The sequence below is a fragment of the Balaenoptera acutorostrata genome, chromosome 7 (assembly GCF_949987535.1).
Source record: "Balaenoptera acutorostrata chromosome 7, mBalAcu1.1, whole genome shotgun sequence".
Lineage (NCBI taxonomy): Eukaryota > Metazoa > Chordata > Mammalia > Artiodactyla > Balaenopteridae > Balaenoptera > Balaenoptera acutorostrata.
Genome location: NC_080070.1, coordinates 47,001,168 through 47,018,324, shown reverse-complemented (window position 1 = coordinate 47,018,324; position 17,157 = coordinate 47,001,168). Strand labels below are relative to the sequence as shown.

The 17,157-nt window shown below is 49.1% G+C and overlaps 1 protein-coding gene across 3 annotated transcripts in view; it reads left to right on the top strand.

Annotated features, from left to right (window-relative positions):
* ADCYAP1R1 (ADCYAP receptor type I) overlaps positions 1–5,715 on the top strand; it is a 56,406-nt gene extending 50,691 nt beyond the window's left edge. For all 3 annotated transcript variants that reach the window (XM_028164762.2, XM_028164761.2, XM_028164760.2), the window contains one exon: positions 767–5,715. In XM_028164762.2, coding sequence (XP_028020563.2) covers positions 767–955 — 189 coding nt within the window. In that variant the 3' untranslated portion in view covers positions 956–5,715. The remainder of the gene's footprint in view (positions 1–766) is intronic.
* The last annotated feature ends 11,442 nt before the right edge of the window (positions 5,716–17,157 follow it).

The following is a 17,157-nucleotide window of genomic DNA, read 5'->3' as shown; positions in this document are numbered from 1 at the left end:
TGTACAAGTGGGACTTGAGGGACCCTGGGGAGCGGCTTGGAACCTTCTAGTAACGCTCCATTTCCAGGCCTGTTAGGGTGAGGCTTTTGAGCAGAGTGCAGAACAGATGCTGAGATGGGGATGGGGGCTGAATGGGTGGATGGCTTTGGAGAGCGGGCAGAAGTCATTGCACCAAGTGCTTGGGCCTTGGCTGGGTGACCATGGCAGGCTTCCTCCTCTTTTTGCATCTGAGAAATAAGATTAGCTCAGACCACCTATAGAAGGGTCAGATAAGGGTAGATATGGAGAGGCAAACAGGGCCCTGCAGGGAGTGGCTGGGAGTACAAGTAGCTTGTCAGGACCGACGGTGGAAGTGGGAGCTGGAACTGGAGGTGGAGGGTGCCTACACCGCACGAAGGTGCTGGCGAAGGGGGTGGGTACATGGACGCTGAAACTGGGCATGCCCTGCGTGCACCATGCTAAGAGCAACACGGGGCGGTCTTCGCCCAGAAGGGTGCTTTATTTAGTGATCCTCAACCCTAACGGCGTATTGGAATCCCCTGGGAAGCTTTAAAACATATGGGTGCCCTACCCCAGAGATTTGGATGTCATTGTTCCGGGGTATGGCCTGGGCATCTGGGTTGTTAAAAGCTCTCCAGGCGATCCTCATCTGTAGCCACTGTTAATGGGAGCACCCGCCTGGGAGGGGCCCCAGGGCAGGCAGGCGGACAGGTGAGGTGTGAGAGGGTGTCCGCCCAGAAGTGACCACCCGAGTTGTCCCCCGCAGGTGCAGGCGGAGATCAAGCGGAAGTGGCGGAGCTGGAAGGTGAACCGCTACTTCACCATGGACTTCAAGCACCGGCACCCGTCCCTGGCCAGCAGCGGGGTGAACGGGGGCACCCAGCTCTCCATCCTGAGCAAGAGCAGCTCCCAGATCCGCATGTCTGGCCTCCCAGCCGACAACCTGGCCACCTGAGCCCACCCCCCCGCCTCCTCTCCTCGGAACAGCGGCTGGGGCTGCGGGTGGGTGGGCGCCGGCCCACGCGTGTTGTGCCTCTTCTCTCCCTTCGGGCCGGCCCTGGGCTGGGAGCCCAGCTCCCCGAGGTGGGAGAAGGATGCAGGGCGCAGATGGGTATTTCCCCTCCCCGTTTTGGCATTGGCCCCGCCCACCGTGGGCCCCTGGGCGTTGACCCCAGACATGTAAATACTCCTTAATTTCGGGAAAGTCATCCCATCCCTACCCCTCTACCTTGTGTCCCTGCTCACCTCAGGCAGGTCCCCAGCTCCACCCCACCCCGTCCCCACCAGCCTCAGTGATCGCCTGACCCTGTGTGGGAGGCCTTCTGAGCTGAGGCTGGTGACCTTGCTTTGGCGGATATGGGGCGGGCCCTGCCCGACAGCCCCCCTGCAGTGTCTGACTCTCGGTGTGGACTCTTTGAGTCTACTCGCCACCCCGCGGCCCTTTTTAGGCCCGGCCCAGTCCCTGAGGCTGCCAGAGGTCCAGCTTGGAGTGCTTTTCGGTGCAGGCGAGACCCATGTTCACCCACCATCTTGGTGTCCAGGTGCCCAGTTCCTGGGTATCAGACAGTGGGAAAGCTCCAGGGCTCTTCCAGTCAGAGACTTCAGTTTGGATGTGGGGCTAAGGCCAGAGAAAGTTCTGGTGCTTTTCATTTGGCCCAAGAAATATTGCCAGGAACCAGAAAAGTGGATGTGATTGGAATGGAGATGGAAAGAGTTTGGAGGGACCCATGGAAGAAGACCTTCACCACCTCCATTATTTTACCCCTGACTCAAGGTAGGCGGGGGTTCATCTGGTGGCCTCCCTTCTGTCCCTCCTGTCCCCAGGCATCAGTTGCAGAACGTTGAGAGGTGGATGCCTCAGAGAAACTCTTCCCCAACTACACTCACCATATAGAGCCCCTAAGCCCTCCCCCTTCCCAGTTCCCCTTGAAGTCAAAGCCACGACTGGGATGAACCAGCCACCTTTCTGTGATATCAGTGAATCGCGAAGCACCTTACACCTCCGTGTGCCCAGGGCCCAGGGCTCCCCTTCATCCCCCGCCCCCATGGACCACGAGGAGCCCCAGTCACCAGCTTTCTCTGGCTTGGGCTCAGCTACTGAAATCGGAGACCTCTGCAAAGACTTCCCTCTGTGTGCTTTAGACATTGAGTCAGCATGGATGCCAGGGTGTCCTAGGGTTTGGGAGGGGAAGCCACACCTGCCGTGCTTGTTAGCAGGGGCTGCTGATGGGAGGAGCGGCTGCACCCCAACTCCTGTCCTGGCTGCCCAGCCACAAGTTACCAGACCACACCCTAAGAACTTAAAATGGAGCAGAACCAGGTTCAGGGCAGGTGGAGGAAAGTGCTAGAATGCCGTGGCCCATGTGCGGGGCCCACCTCATTTGTGTCAGCTTGTGGTGTTTCCAAGTGTATTTGTGGGCTTGTTTCACGGGCACATTCTGGAACACTTGGAGAGTTTGGGAGGATGGGGAATGTTGCTTTGCTTGGTTTTATAAAGAGGAAGAGGCCCAGGGGACTTAGGGACGTGTTCCTGGAGAGGCCTTCGAAGTGGCTGGAGAAGGGCCTAGTGCTTGGTTTAGAGATAAGCCCCATGTCCAGTGAAGCACTGTGGACCCTGGGTCTTGGCTAAGCCAGAGAAGGACAGGGCCTGCTTTCCCTGCTCCAGGCACACACGGCGACTCAGGCTGGCCATGGAGTGTGTGGCGGCCTTCCCACCCTACACCTACCTGCCTCATGATCTCCTTCCCTCTGTCTGGGAGCCACGTGTGTTGCATTTGAGGTCACACTACCTTGCACACGTGGCTTGCATTTGAGGTCCTTGCATTTGAGGTCCTTGCATCTGAGGTCCTGTTGGGAGACCTGAGTTGCTTGGAAGGACTCACAGGCTTGGATTCAGAGACACACAATCTGCCCCAGTTGGGCACAGACTGCTGAGATAGTGGACGCAGTGCTCTCTGTTCTGGGCCTCAGTTTCCCCATTCGTGACATGAGGCGACTTCTAGTGCTTCTCCAGGCTCTGTGCTTCAGTAATTCTCCAGTTCAAAGCCAAGGCGGGTAAAAGGGCATGCATCATTGTTATGTGTATCATCTACGGTTCTGAAACATCTGTGTTTGTGTGTGAGTGGAGGGAGGTTGGATGCTGTGTATTTTCCCTTTCTTAGAAATGGGACATCTGTCTCTTCCATTTGGACACCACAGTGAGAGGGAAGGCTCAGGCCAGGGACAGTTGGACAGGGCATGATGTGCAGACCCAGCTGTGTCCCGGCTGGGGCAGGGTGCCACGTCTGGGTGGGCAATGGCTACCCCCAGATCCTAGGAGCGGTACCCTGAGTTTGGACCCTGTTTCTTCATCCTCGCCCCCACCAGCAGGTGTGCTTCACTGTGGAAGAAGAGGATTTGATTTTATATATATATCATCACAAAATAGCAAAAGCAAAATCTACCCCGAATCTCCATGCCATGCTGCCCCCTGAGCTGTGGGCCTGCATCCTCGTAGAGGTTCCAGGTTCCTGTTGGTTGCCCTTTGTCTCTGAACAAATTATTGCCAGCCTTGTGAGCAGATGCACCCGATGTATTTTGAATGCTCCAGGAGGTTAGGCAGCTGTCCTTCAGGGTCACAGGCAGTGGGGGGACAGTATAAGGTCTGGGTACCACCCTTCCCTCTCTGACCTGTTTTTTCAAATCTGTAAAATGGGCAATAAGACTAGCTAGCTTTTAGAGCCCACTGTATCTCTGAGATTCTCATCTGAACATCAGCCATCTACTGGGAATGGGCCCCAGGCAAGGATTGCAGTATTCACCTGGACCAGGAACAGGTAGGAAATCATGCTGAGTAAGGAGGGGCCGAAGGGCCTTGGGAACGGTTGGGCTGGAGAGGAGCAGAGTTATCTGACTCCGTGTCTCTAGAATGGGGTTGTTTTTGTTCTGTGCAATCCTAAGGGACAGAACCCACCCAGGGGAGGCCGAGTGTTCCTTGGGATGAAGAAATCTCTCATCCTCTGTCATGATTGTCCTGTCACGCAGTGTCGAGAGAGACTCCAGCCCTGGGGGAAATGGGACTCCAAGTCAAAGATGCTGAGCCTGTCAGGGAAACTGTGAGGGGTCAGAGTGTGGGAATCGGGGTTCAGGGGCTCTCTGGCGGTCCCCAGCACGACAGACTTCATGACTTCCCACCGTGCCTGAGGCCAGGCCACGTTCTCTGTCTCAGTGGGCAGCTCCGTGACCCTCCTTGACATATCCAGGGGCCTGCAGTGATTCCTTCTCTAACCCACACCCCTCCCTGAACCGGCTTCTCTAGGTCATAGGGCCAGAGAGCTGGAGCCGGGGCCCAAGCCTTGAAGTACCCTCAAGTCCATTATCACCCACCTCCTTCATCTGACCCTCTACCTTCCCAGAAGGAAAGCTACAAGAGGCTTCTTTGTAATTCTGTGAGTACCCTTGATCCACTCAAGGCCACTTCAGAGTGAAAGCAAGGAGTGCTTCGTCATCGTAAGTTCCTACTTGGGCCCAGTGACCATGGATGCCTCTGGAAGAGCCCTGAGCTGGGAGCAGGGGACCTGGGCATCTTCCAGCTTTGCCACTGATCTGTTGTTTGGCCTGGACTCCTTCATGTATCTTTAGGGAAACTCACAAAGTACTAGAGCTGGGAGGAAACTTGGAGATCTGCAGGTCAAACCTCCCCATCGGGCTGATGAGAAAACACAGACAGGTGGCCTTGGCACAGTGCCTGCACCGTCTGGGGACCCAGTATGCTTTACAAACCTGAATGGGGAAATGGGCCTGCCAATATGTGCCCCCCTGCACGTGAGCCAGAACAAGACACCCAATAAAGCTTCCGACCAGAAAACATTCAGCCTTGCGCAGGAGAAGGGCTCTGGTTACGGAGGTTGTCAGGACTCCAGACTGCAGGAGGAACAGTGGAGTCGGTGTGGTGAGGGGAGACCTCCGTTCTAGCCTGACTTTACCACCTGCTCTGTGCTCCAAGGCACAGAACCTCTCTGGGCCTCTGCTTCCTAATCTGAGAAATGGGTGGACGTGATTTTCAATCTGCCCCACAGGTCAGGGGTAAGGTTGAGGTGAGATGCCCTGGTATGTGAAAGGGCTTTGGAAACTACACAGGTGTGAGCTGGTTACTGGGGTGAAGACCTGTGAAAGGGGGACCCCATGCTGTTTGTCAACTGCTTTGAGCCCTCCTGGGTTAACCTTTGCCCCATTTGTAAAACCACCAGCACTGGGGGGTGGAGGGGGAGGCCTGTGGGCTCTGACGGACACAGAATTCCAGGTTTATTCCCATTAGTTGGGCGTTTGTTCTTGGGATAGAATGAGGAGACTTCCATGTGGGTAATGTTAGTGTTTCCATGCCACCCCCATGGGAATCCTTCAAGAATCTGGGACACCCCTCAAGTGGGCTGTGTGCCCATCTTTCTCCTTTTCCTGAACTCAATGTCCTGGGATGTGTCTGTGCTTGGCCATGTGTGTCTTGTCTTATGTCTGTCTTCTGTAGCTTTGCGCCCGTGAGGGCTGGAGTGGGGACGCCCCTGGCATCCCAGACGTGGTCCAGGCTCGCTGTGGGAGCCGGGCCCACCTGGGTCTCATCTTCCACGATAAAAGATAAGCCCCACAGACCTCACTGCTACCGCTGTGCTCACAACCTTGTCCGGGATTTTAAGAATGTCAAACTGCTATAGATGATTCAATAAATGTCTTATCATTTTTTCCTGGTGGCTGTAACTTGGCAGAAGTGGAGGGCAGGGAGGAGAGGAGGTGGAAGGGGAGGAAATCTGATCCCCCAGAGTAATCCAGTCTACAAGGTCCTGTGGCCTTTTCGAGTCCAAGGGAAAGGTATGAGAATGGGCCTGAGTGACCTTAGAATGGACTTGGAAGAGTAAAGTCCTGACCTCAAAAGGACCTGCAAGGATCATGCAACCTGAGTGGAATCGAGGTCACTTGGATGTTTTGGGTTCCTAGAAATGGAAGCAGCTCACCTCATAGTCTTTGTTGCTTCATGGCCTTTATATTGTTTTCTGAGAGTGGCCACCGGCTATCCCCAAAGCTTGCCTGCAGTGAGCATTTCATTCCACAGGTAACCACAGGCTGCCAGAGTCCCATCCCCTAATTCTTCTGGACATTCCGAGTCATCAGCCCCTGCCAGACCAGATAACCAATTCCAGGTAACCCCCATTTCCTTGAGGTTTTATTGATTTTTTTCACAACTTCCAATACCCATATTTATATTAGAATTTTTAGTTGCTAGCTACAGAAGATCATTTTGGCTGATGAATCAGAAAATAAGTTTAGAAAAGAAGGGATTGGGCAGCTCATAGAATTCTTTTGAGGCTGGAAGAACCAGAAAAGGGGTCTCAAGCCTTATGATGTCATGGAACTGACGCAAAGCTGCTGCCTGCTGCTGCTGCCAGCCCAGGGATGTCTCCTCTGTGCCAGGGACCCATTTCAAAAATTACCATTTTTGAAAACAAATAGCTTTGCTGTCTTTTGTCACCAGCAAGCCCAATTCCACATGCAGCCCCTTTCTTCCACTTGCTCACTTCTGAATCAGAGTCTCACATGAGTCCATCAGATTGACTGTGTTCTAGCTGCAATGAGGCTGGAAATTGGACTTTTCTGGATTCTACCTTGGGGAGGTCAGGCTCATACATCTGGAGAATTTCTAGATTTAACATGGGTGTTGTTAAACAGTCCTGAAATAAATGCCTACCACCGCAGGCCTGAGGTCCACAGCAGTTGCAGAGCCAGCTCCCTTCAGTGTTCAGGTGGGCCACTCTGAGGAAGTCAAGTCAATGGAAAGATGAATCCCAGCCCAACTGCACGTGATCCCTACAAGCAGCTAGACCACTCGCCGAAAGCTCCTAGGTATCCGGTGCGGGTGTTCCCCAGCTGGGAGGCTGCCTGAGGTCACCCCTGCTCTCTCCTCTCCAGGTCCACTTCTTCTTCCACTCCTAAGGGAAATTATCAGGCTATGTCATATGACTTAACCTGGCAGATATCTTGAGCTGCTTCCAAAATGGAACCTACCCTCGAAGGGTGAAAATTAGGCTCCTTGTGTGTCAGACTATGCTGACCGCTCACAAAGATGACTTCCCTAGTGCTTAGAAAAATATTCTTACTGGTGTGACCGTGATAAATTGAGGTTCTATATGTTTCATTCGTAGAGAGAGGTCACACTCAACAAGCAAAGATAAAGAACCAAAGGTAAATGGAAAGCCTTGAATTCCATCCCAGTCTTGAATTTCTTGGCAACTGTGAAGATCAATCAAAGACTTAGTCCAGATGAGCACTTATTAAATCCTGTTTCCTCTATCCATTCCTCCCAATTCATCAACTATTCCAGCTCTCTTTTGTCCCAAACCCCATAAAAGAATGCCTTCAACCCTGGTTATTTCTGATGATGCTTTTTCCTCCGGGTAGTGTGAGCAGTTCCTCTTGGGTACCCAGTGGTCCTCAGGCTTTAGCATGCATCAGAATCATCTGAGGGCTTGGTAAAATACAGATTGCTGGGCCCACCCCCAGAATTTCTGATCCAGGTCTGAGGTAGGGCATGATAATTTGCAGTTCTAAGAAGTTTCTAGGTGCTGCTGCTCCTGACCTGCAGACAATGCTTTAGGAACCATTGTTCTAGACGTTCTACCCAAGGGCACTGGCTGGGTATCACAGTCCCTTTTTGGGAACCTTGGGGCTTGACAGTGATTAACTTCCCAGCATAGGGAGGACAAGCAGGGACATCAACAACATGAACTTTCATTGACTTTTCTTCCCAGGCCACTGTGTAGGGGCAGGAAGCAGAAAGTTCCAAGAGAAAAATCAGCCCATGGATGTCATTTATTTTCAATCAAAGTAAGTATTAGACCATCTCTGAATCAACTAGGATCAAGTTCAGTGGGCTATAAAAGAACAACCCCAGTGAAAAGTGACTTAAAGAAGATAGAAGTTAATTTTTCTCACATTAAAGAAGTCCAGAGGTAGGCACTCCAGAATTGGTAGGGTGGCTGTGTGGTTTCTCTAAGGACTCAAGCTTCTCCGTTTCTGCTCCTCCATCCTTAGCATGTGACTTCCCCTCTCAGGGTCACCTCATGGTCCAAGAATGGCTCCCAGAGGTCTGGATGTCACCAGACTCAGGGGAAAGTGAGAGAAGGCAAAAGGTCCCTCCTCCTAGTTTTTTAATGTTCTTTTTAGAAGAAGCCTCAGATCTGCTTACATCTCATTGGCCAACAGTTAATCACAAGGCTACACTTCAAGGCAGGTGATGTTATGCACCTCTAGTAAAAATAGAAGAGAGAATGGATACTGGCTGGCAAACAGTATTTTGTGCCATAGTCTCAAAATCCCAGATCTTTCAGGGTTTAGATGATGGTCACTGAGCTCATCCACACCTGTGAAAACCCAGAGCCTAACTGATCCTACTGATGTCCCACTCTACACCTGGAAACAAACTAGGGGATGCAGTCTCCAACCTGGACCAAAGAATAACTCGAGATGGTCCCCAGTCAGAATTGAGGGAGCTGCTTATGTCCACCCACAGGAACCTACTCTGGTGTGAGGTGTGAGGTGTGAGGGCATGTTTGCCTCACTTCCGGTTTCCTACATCTTTCTTGCTCTCCCATGACTGCATTTCCTGAGTGGATTCTGCTGCCTCGCAGCTGCTACATTATTTAATCTCTTTTTAATTTGGGGGATCATCAGAGCGGTGATGTAGTTCACTTTTTTGGGGGGGGGGCTTTTAATTTTTGTCAGTTGTCCTCAAGTGAACCCAACTTAGGTACTTCTGAGCCTCCCAACTATCTTAGACTGCCCCCTGGTGGATGCCTGTCACAGCCATTCTTCTGATCTGATCATAGAGATGGCTTTTTTCCCTGTCCTGGATGCAAGATTAAGGATTCCACGTGTGAAACTCAGCCACCAAGAGCTCTTTTAACTTTTAAGATGTGGTATTGTATATGTTCACATGGAGATAGTTTTTCTTGGCCTCTTGAAATTGTCATTTCCTCGATTTCTATAAAGGACAGGCTTGGGGTGTAAATCCTTTTAGAAGGAGGATGGTGGCAATAGGGTTTGTACCTTTCATTTATTTATTCAACAAATACTTGTTGAGCATCTGACTCTTCATTTAATAATTATTTCTTGAGTGCCTACTATGTGCCAGGAACTGTTCTGTCACTGGTGAGCACTGGTGATAAGGGCCCTGCTCTCAGGAGCTTACATTCCAAGTACAGAAGAAAAGAAACGAGCTGGTTTCAGATAGAGGAAAGTGTTATGAAGAAAATAAAGTAGTTAGGACCCACCCGAATCCAGTATGACCTCATGTTAGCTTATTACATCTTCAAAACCCCTATTTCCAAATAAGGTCACATTGATAGGTACCTAGAGTTAGGACTTCAGTGTGTCTTTTTGGGGGTGGGGACACAATTCAATGCACAACAAAGGGAGAGAAAGTCTGAAGCGTCACTGGCTGAGCTGGCACACTGCTTTGACTTGGATAATTTGGAAGAGGTGGGGGTCAGTGATGGATATGTGGGGCAAGAGAGGGTGACAGCTTCCTCTCACCCACAGTCACCTCCTGGCACCACCAATGTGTTTTGGTAAAAAAGCAAACAAAAACTCACCCTGGTCCTGGTTTGGTCCTTTTTTGAGCATTTCTCACAGAAATTAACTGGCTCCTAATATTCCATTGCCTGCTAGATCATAAGCTGCACAGCAGAATCCAAATCCTTAGCGGGCTCAGTCTTAGCCAGTGAAGCCGGATGAAATTCATTCAAGCTGGCTGAACACTGACCTCCTTTCACTCTGCAAACAACCCCAACTTTCAAAGAAACTGAGTGCCCATTTCAAAGCAGAAACAAAAGCAAACCAAAACCATCTTCCGATAGCCATCTACACTCGTGAATGCCAGAAGACTTGTACAAAACCATCACTTACATCTGTTCCAATTCACATAGACTCTCATAGGGGTCTGGGAGCGAAGCCTCAGCTTTAGTTGGCTAATCCCCAGCCAGCTCAACGGGAAGCATCTTTGTTCTGGTGCTCAGGGCTTTCTCCCAGGCCACCCCGCTCAGTCACTCTTCTCTCTCTTTGCCTTCCAGATAGCCCCTACCCCAGTCAATTATATTTTCACTGCCTTTCCTCCCTCACCCCAAGTCCCTTCTCTCTGCCCTTGATCTAGACTTGGGCATGGCTTGGCAGTCAGTGTTTTCCTTGAGTTGATATTCTTTTGGAGCTCACATCTTTTGAATTTCCCTGATACTTGGGAATTGTCTGTGGTTTTCTCCTTAACCCCCTTTTCTTGAGACACTCCTTCCATGAGCAGAAGCATCTATTCCTATGCATTAAACATGATCTCAGTTGGTAATCCTGACTCTTCATCTCCAGGGACAATCTAGTGGCACAGGCAGGGGCCGGTGCAGTAAGTACCATGAAGAGAGCTGAGTGAACTTGGCTCCAGCACCACAGACAGTTCCAAGGCACTGTACCTATTTGAGAGCAGATTGTGGCCAATTTATCTGATGTGAACAAAGGCAGATCTAAGTTTTATGGGGCCTGAAACATAATTTTGGGGGAGGTCCTCTTTAATAAAAAATGAAAACTTTAAAATTCAAAATTAGGTGTAAAAATGAATTTTTTAGAATGAAAAAAGTTGATAACTATCAAATATTACAAAATCCAGAAAAATAACATAACATTTGTATTAATTATGATAGTTTTAACCTACTTTTTGGTGGAATATTTTTTGATTCTATCTTTACTGGGCAACAATTTTTATATCATTTTCTAGACAGATAATGGAAATGGAATTCAGTCACATGATCAAAATATGTGTTTTATTATTGATAGTTTGGACTCAGCACCAATGAGAACAGAATCCTCCACTTAAAGTTTTACATATTTGATGACTGGAAGGTTTCTTTCACAGCTTACTGCCTCGTTCCACACATGCCAAGCTTTGTTTCTCCACCATTACTCACAGTGCCGGACATTGCAGGACATTTCATGTTATGATCTCTGGCCCTCTGCCTTTGTATGTCATGCTGAGTAGAATATAGGGTAGTGATAATCTAACTATATACTGAAGCAATAGTACACTACTTAATCATAACCCAAACTAAATGTATCTCCAACATAACTTCCTCTTAGCTGGATCTCCAAAATGCTCATGGTCTGTTCAGCAGTACCACGCATGTGAGATGGTGTTCAGTTTTCAGTCTCTTGTAGCATATTGTGTCTTGACTGTTAGAGCTGTCTGCTCTAGCTGGGGGAGAGGTGTGGCCAGTAAATTTTTCCATGAGAATTTGCTCTTAAGCTTGAGTATGAATGAGGGGAAAAAAAGAAGAGAGACAAGAAAAAAAAAAACATTAGCAGCAGAGAAATTATAGTGAAGACTTTTTCACTTTCTTCTGAAAAGCTTTCCAAGAGCCCAGATCTGATTAAATGCCTGTTAGATGTTTTCTCATAAAATGCTGTGCGGAAGGCACACTGAGTTTTAAGCATTTACACAATAAATATTAACGGCACCTCTGTTAGGTTTTACGTTCTTCAGATGCCTGGCAGTAAAACTATGAGTTAAGGATAAGAATTTTTTTTTTTTCTTACAGGGAATACATTCTAATCAAGAAAGCAGAAAATACATAGGCAAACACATATGTCCCTAAACTGTTCCTGACTTACGCAGTTTAGGGCAGAAACCAGCGGCCGGCTGGGAGGAGTGGTGCCTGTTAAGGAGCACCCCTCACCCCAGGCTCCGCAGGGCAGGCAGCTGTGCTTGAAGGGACCACAGTGGCCTCCGCACAGGAGAGCCCAGGGCTCATCCAGACCTCCCAGGGGTTTGAGACCTAAAAGTCACCTGGTGGTGGCAGGATGGGCAGCTGGCGCGAAAGGGGGTTTGTCACTTTGCAGTCCTTACTAACCCTGGTTATTAGGGGCGGGTCCTAGCACCTTTAGGAACCACGAGCCTCTCTCACCAAAATCCAGGCCTCGTCCCAGCCTGCCCCAGGGTTCCAGAGCTGAGTCCAGGCTGCAAAAAGGGCTGGGCGGGAAGAACTGGCAGCTGGCTCAGGGAAGGGGCTCAGTTGGGAGTCTCTTCTCCCTCCAGGATGGGTTGGGTCAGGCCCAGTGTTGGTAGAAACCATGGAGAGTTCTCTCATGAGAGTCCAGTCTGCATCCCTGCCTCTCGAAGGAAGGAGAGGGCACTGCCAGGTGTGCGAACCAGGCCCTGGAGACAGTGGGGATGGTGGTGGAAAGGCCCTGCTGGAAAAGGAACCCATCCTTTTTCAGTCCTTATTTGCCCCCAGGAAGGAACTTTGCCGGAAAGCAGGCCTTTCGCTGGAGTGAAAGGGATGCAGGGGAAGGGATGAGTTGAAGATGGAATGGGTTTTACCTTTAGGCACATTTAAGGGAGTGCTGCCTTATTTGGCCCGCTCAAGCACTCAAAATGTCAGACCCAGCCGTGGCCCCAGGACGTCTGCATCCCTTGCTTTGACTGGAACCCCAGGACTGGCCAAAGCCGCATCCCTGAACGGAACCACACACCGAGGTTTGAGGAAAGGTCTAACTGGTCTGTGGACCTGCATGATGTCCAGGCTGCACCAAGCCTCCCAGTGACCCGAGGCCTGAGGCTGGACCCTGGCCTGCAGACAGACAACAGGGAAGCACACAGAAGGCAGAAGACAGGCCTCGTGGGCTCTGCAGACGGCCTGCCGAGGGGTCCTGCCTCGTCATTCATTTGCATCTCCAGCAGAGAAAAACTGAAAACAGGTCCTGACACAACCAGTCACTTAACCTGAAGCAGGTGAGGCAGCAGCAAATATAAAAAGCCTGGGAACCAAGAGCCAATTCTTCCCTCCAACCAAAATGTCTACGGGCAAGGTCTCCCATCTTGATTTGTCTTGGCAAAAAATCGGTGCATGGGTCTGCACTGCCCTCTGTCGGTCACTTGGTTATCAACACCGGCAGCCCGGCACTAACCTGGAAATCGCAGGAGCTCTCCCCAGAATGGAGTGTTCTGCTAACCGGGCTTGTTTCCATACAGTGACTCATAAATGAGATAATGAGGGATAAGAGCAAGTTAAAATATTAAATATAATTAACATCGGGTGGAAAAACTTGTATCTTAAATCGCCTGTGGAAAGAATGTGGCCTAGAGAAGATTTTGCCGTGGGTTTAATCCTCCGCATTTCCTGTTGATGAAGCATGCGCTTACATTGTTTTCCTGATCATACAGAAAATTTATTTCTGAAGGTCACATAAATATAAGAAACATATGTTTGGTGTCATTTAGGAAGTGAATATGTGTCTAAGAATATTCACACTTAATTGTAAACATGAGTGTTCGCATTTATCCGTTCATTCCTTCCTCAGTTTTTCAATGAGATGTTTGCCATGTCGTCTCTCCCATGCTTTTGGGGGACACGAAGGTGAAAGAGATAAGGATGCTGGTCTCAAGGAGCTTGTTGTTTGTAGGGAAGTTGATAAATAGGCTGAAAGAAGGCAAACAGAGGGATGTGCCCAGATGCTGTTGGTGGCCGCCCAGGGCTCCCTCGCTGGTCCAGTTGCTGCAGGTGTGGGCTGCTAACGGCATCCACCTGCCCCTTCTCCAGACGCTTGCTGAGGGATGCCTGAGGGGTAACACTACCCCCTCTCCACACTTCCCATCCGGGGTTGCCTGTGGCCGGAGACTGACTGATGTGGGCCCCGCCCCCTGCCCTCCGGCTGGGACCGCCTCTGTGGTGCCCTGTACACCCCAGAGCCCCCTGCAGGGTCGGGAAGAGGCTGATTCTCCTGAAACGACATTTTTGCCTACTCTTTCCCCTGCCCCTCCCTGCTTTCCTCACGCCTCTACAGTTTCTCCCAAGGGCAGCCCCTCCATAAGTTCCTTGCTCAAGAATCTCCATTTCAGGCTCTACTTCTTGGGAATCCAGACAAAAACATGTGCTATCAAAGAGGCCCAGGGAAGATGATGTCTAGTTTCAGGATCAGGGAAAATGTGCCTTGAAGGTTAGTTTAGATTTGAGCACATTAGAAAATATTCATTCATTCTACAGACACCTATTGACAAGTGCCTTCTATGATCCTGGCACTCTTCCAGGCCTCAGGGACACAGCGGCAAATATGACAGTCTTGTTTGCACGGGCACTTACATTCTGGTGGAGAAGGAAAGAAATAAGAAAACAAATAATGGACGATTAGATGAATTCAGATAAGTTCTATAGTGAAAATAAAGCATGGTAACTGGTTAATGTCACCAGTTCTCTTTCCTACCATTCTACAAACACTTACCCGTGGGAACAGGTAATTCAGTCCAACCTTTCTCCCAATGGTTATAATTCTTTACATCCAATGGTTCAGATTTCAGTCAGTGTCAATTCCCACTGAGTTCCTGTTGTGGATGGTTATTTTAAACCAGAGCATTGACCCCAAACATGTTTCAAACACGTCCAAAGCCTGAATTTGGGATCTTGGAACATTCTTTAGGCTTTCCACAGTTCAAGCATTGAAGAGTTTCATTTAGTCTGGATTCAGAGCAGAATCCCTCTAGAGGACTGGGAATGCTGTAAACTGGTAGAATGCAAGTTGCTGCCATTGCTGGCAGTGAGTACTTGTGGCTGCCTGACAGATGGTTCTGGGAACAAGGAGAAGTTGGCTCTCCTGGGAGTTCAGGCTTGACTTGTCCTGCACCGCTATCAGTCCCGTTCTCCATGCCAGTATCCCAGAACCACACTGTCCTTTGATCCAATGTGCCTTCCCAAGGTAACCCCTCTTCTTTCTGGTCTGTGAGGTCTCCCAGGCAGAGAGTGTTTTATTCATCTTCCTGTGCCCCAAGGGCACAAACAAATCGTGTTGCATGAGAATTAACCAGTGACATTTGTGTTAATAAGTGAATTCCAGGTCCCTTTTTAATCCCTACTTACCTGCCTTACTCATGGTCCCCAGTGACCAGGCCATAGTCCTCTCTCCATTCTTCAAGGCTGATGCCGTTTCCAGCCACTGTGCCTTTGCTCAGCCTGCTCTCCTGCTCGGTGGCTGCCTGGGTAATTGAAAGAAACCCCTGGGCTTTTGGGGTAGCCAAGCCTGCACTGGAATCCCAAAGTGTGTGACTTAGGGCAAATGGCTTCTGCATAGAAACTTCGTACACAGTGTCCACTCCTGCCTGTACATAGTAGGCACTCAATGTATGTCATTCTCCAGTTCTCCCATCATCCCGGTCTGCTTTTGAAATGTCCTCTATCTTCATAACCAAACAGCATCTACCTTTCAAATCTCACCTCCTCCGCAAAGGCTCCCATGATCACTGTGATGCAGACTGACCTTAGAACCAGTTATTGTTCTCCAGTTTGTATGGGATAGGATCTTCCTAACGCAGCAGCAAACAATCCTATGAAATTCTACCTTCCTTTTACATAACACTTTGGATTGTCGTTAGGGCTTTGCTGAATATTCTGATCCTTCTCTTTCTTGGGATGGCATTCACCCAAGGTTCTTGAAGTCAGGCATAGGCATGTGACATGCACTGGCCAACGAACTGTGGCAGAAGTGAGCTGGACCACTTTGCCATTGAAGCATTAAAGAGCCGTGTAAGATTTGTCACGTTCTTGTTCCCTCTGCTGGAGCGAAGAACAGTATGGATCTGCAAATTACATTGGAAATAAACTTTGGCTGTTTGAAGTCACAGGGATTAACCCAGGTTGTTAATTTCTGCCACGGAATATAGCTCATTATGACTGAAGCACCCATTTTAGTCTCCTAAAATGAAATTCATAGTATACGTGTGTGTGTTTGTGTCTATATGTATATACCTATATACATATACATATATATAATATGCATATATATTTACTTAATTTAAAAAAGTGATATAATGGTCTAACTGCAATATGAAGGAGAAAGAAAGGGGCATTAAATTGTAATGATATATATTCAGTAGGAAATGCTCTCAGCTGACAACACTAGCAGACCTAAAGAGGGAGGTGCTTGTCCCTATACATCTTAGCACTAGGAATACAGCAGCTGCAAATGCAGACTCTTAGAGCTATGCCGGTGACTCAAACATAACTGGCAGTGCTGTTGTCACTGACATGAATATCCAAAAATAGGAACAAATCGCAGTAAAGTTTTTCATGAAAATTGAATCCTCCCTTGATTAACAAAGCAGTTGGCTTCCTGGGAAAATGCAATGTATTTTGAAACTACGCTCCAAATACTTTGTGTTTAAGTATAAACAGGAGTTGTGTTCCTGGTCCAGGTTTAAATGTAACCTACAATTGGCCCAGGTTTTAAGTAAAAACCTACATTTTTTTTGCCTACATAACAGAAGGCAAAAGGTCTGTTAGGATGTTGGAAAGTCGTGCAGAATGTGGGACAATTCTTTATAGTGTGCACCTGCCCTGTGTATTGCAGGATGTCTACTGTCCCTGGCCCCTGCCCAGTAAATGCCAGTTGCACCCCAACTCCAATTGCTGTGATGATCAAACCCCCTCCCCGCCAGCTAAAATTTCCAAAGTGGCCAACAGAGGCTGGTTTTACCCTCCTTAAGAAGCACCAAAGTGTTTCTGAAGAAGGATGCTTCTTCATACTTCTTCAGAACCCCTAACACCACCCAACACTGACTTGGTTAAAAGTAGCTTTCTTTTAAAAATCTGTTGAGCTGATTTTTTAAAGTTGATTCTGTTAAGCTGATTTGTTCTTATTAGCACATGTTGGATGGTTGCTCCTATGGCCTGACTCTCCAGGATTCTATCTCTGATGTTGGCACTAGGACCTGTGATTTAGAGCAGCACAGTGGCGCCCAGAGGGCTGGATATGCAGATTCCCTCCAGGCCAGCACCTTCAAATGCCATGGATGTTTTCTGAGCATCCCTAACTTTTCCTCATTTGGTTGTTAGAGCTCATCACACAAGTTCTTTCCCGTGATGATCTCTGGGGTTTCCACCCCATCTCAGCCTTCCCATTAGTCCCGGTTTCAGATGGCCAGACTTGGTTCAGGAGATGGTGGTGTTTGGGCTGGGCTGGCTCAGCTGAGACTAGCTGTCTGTGGGGAACAGGAGCACATTGCAGGCAGCTCATGTTCTTAGCTGCTTCTGGAAAGGATGGTGCTCCCAGATCCTTGTGGCCCTCTGTGCCCTCTTTCTCCCCCAACCCATCATTCACCATACCTGG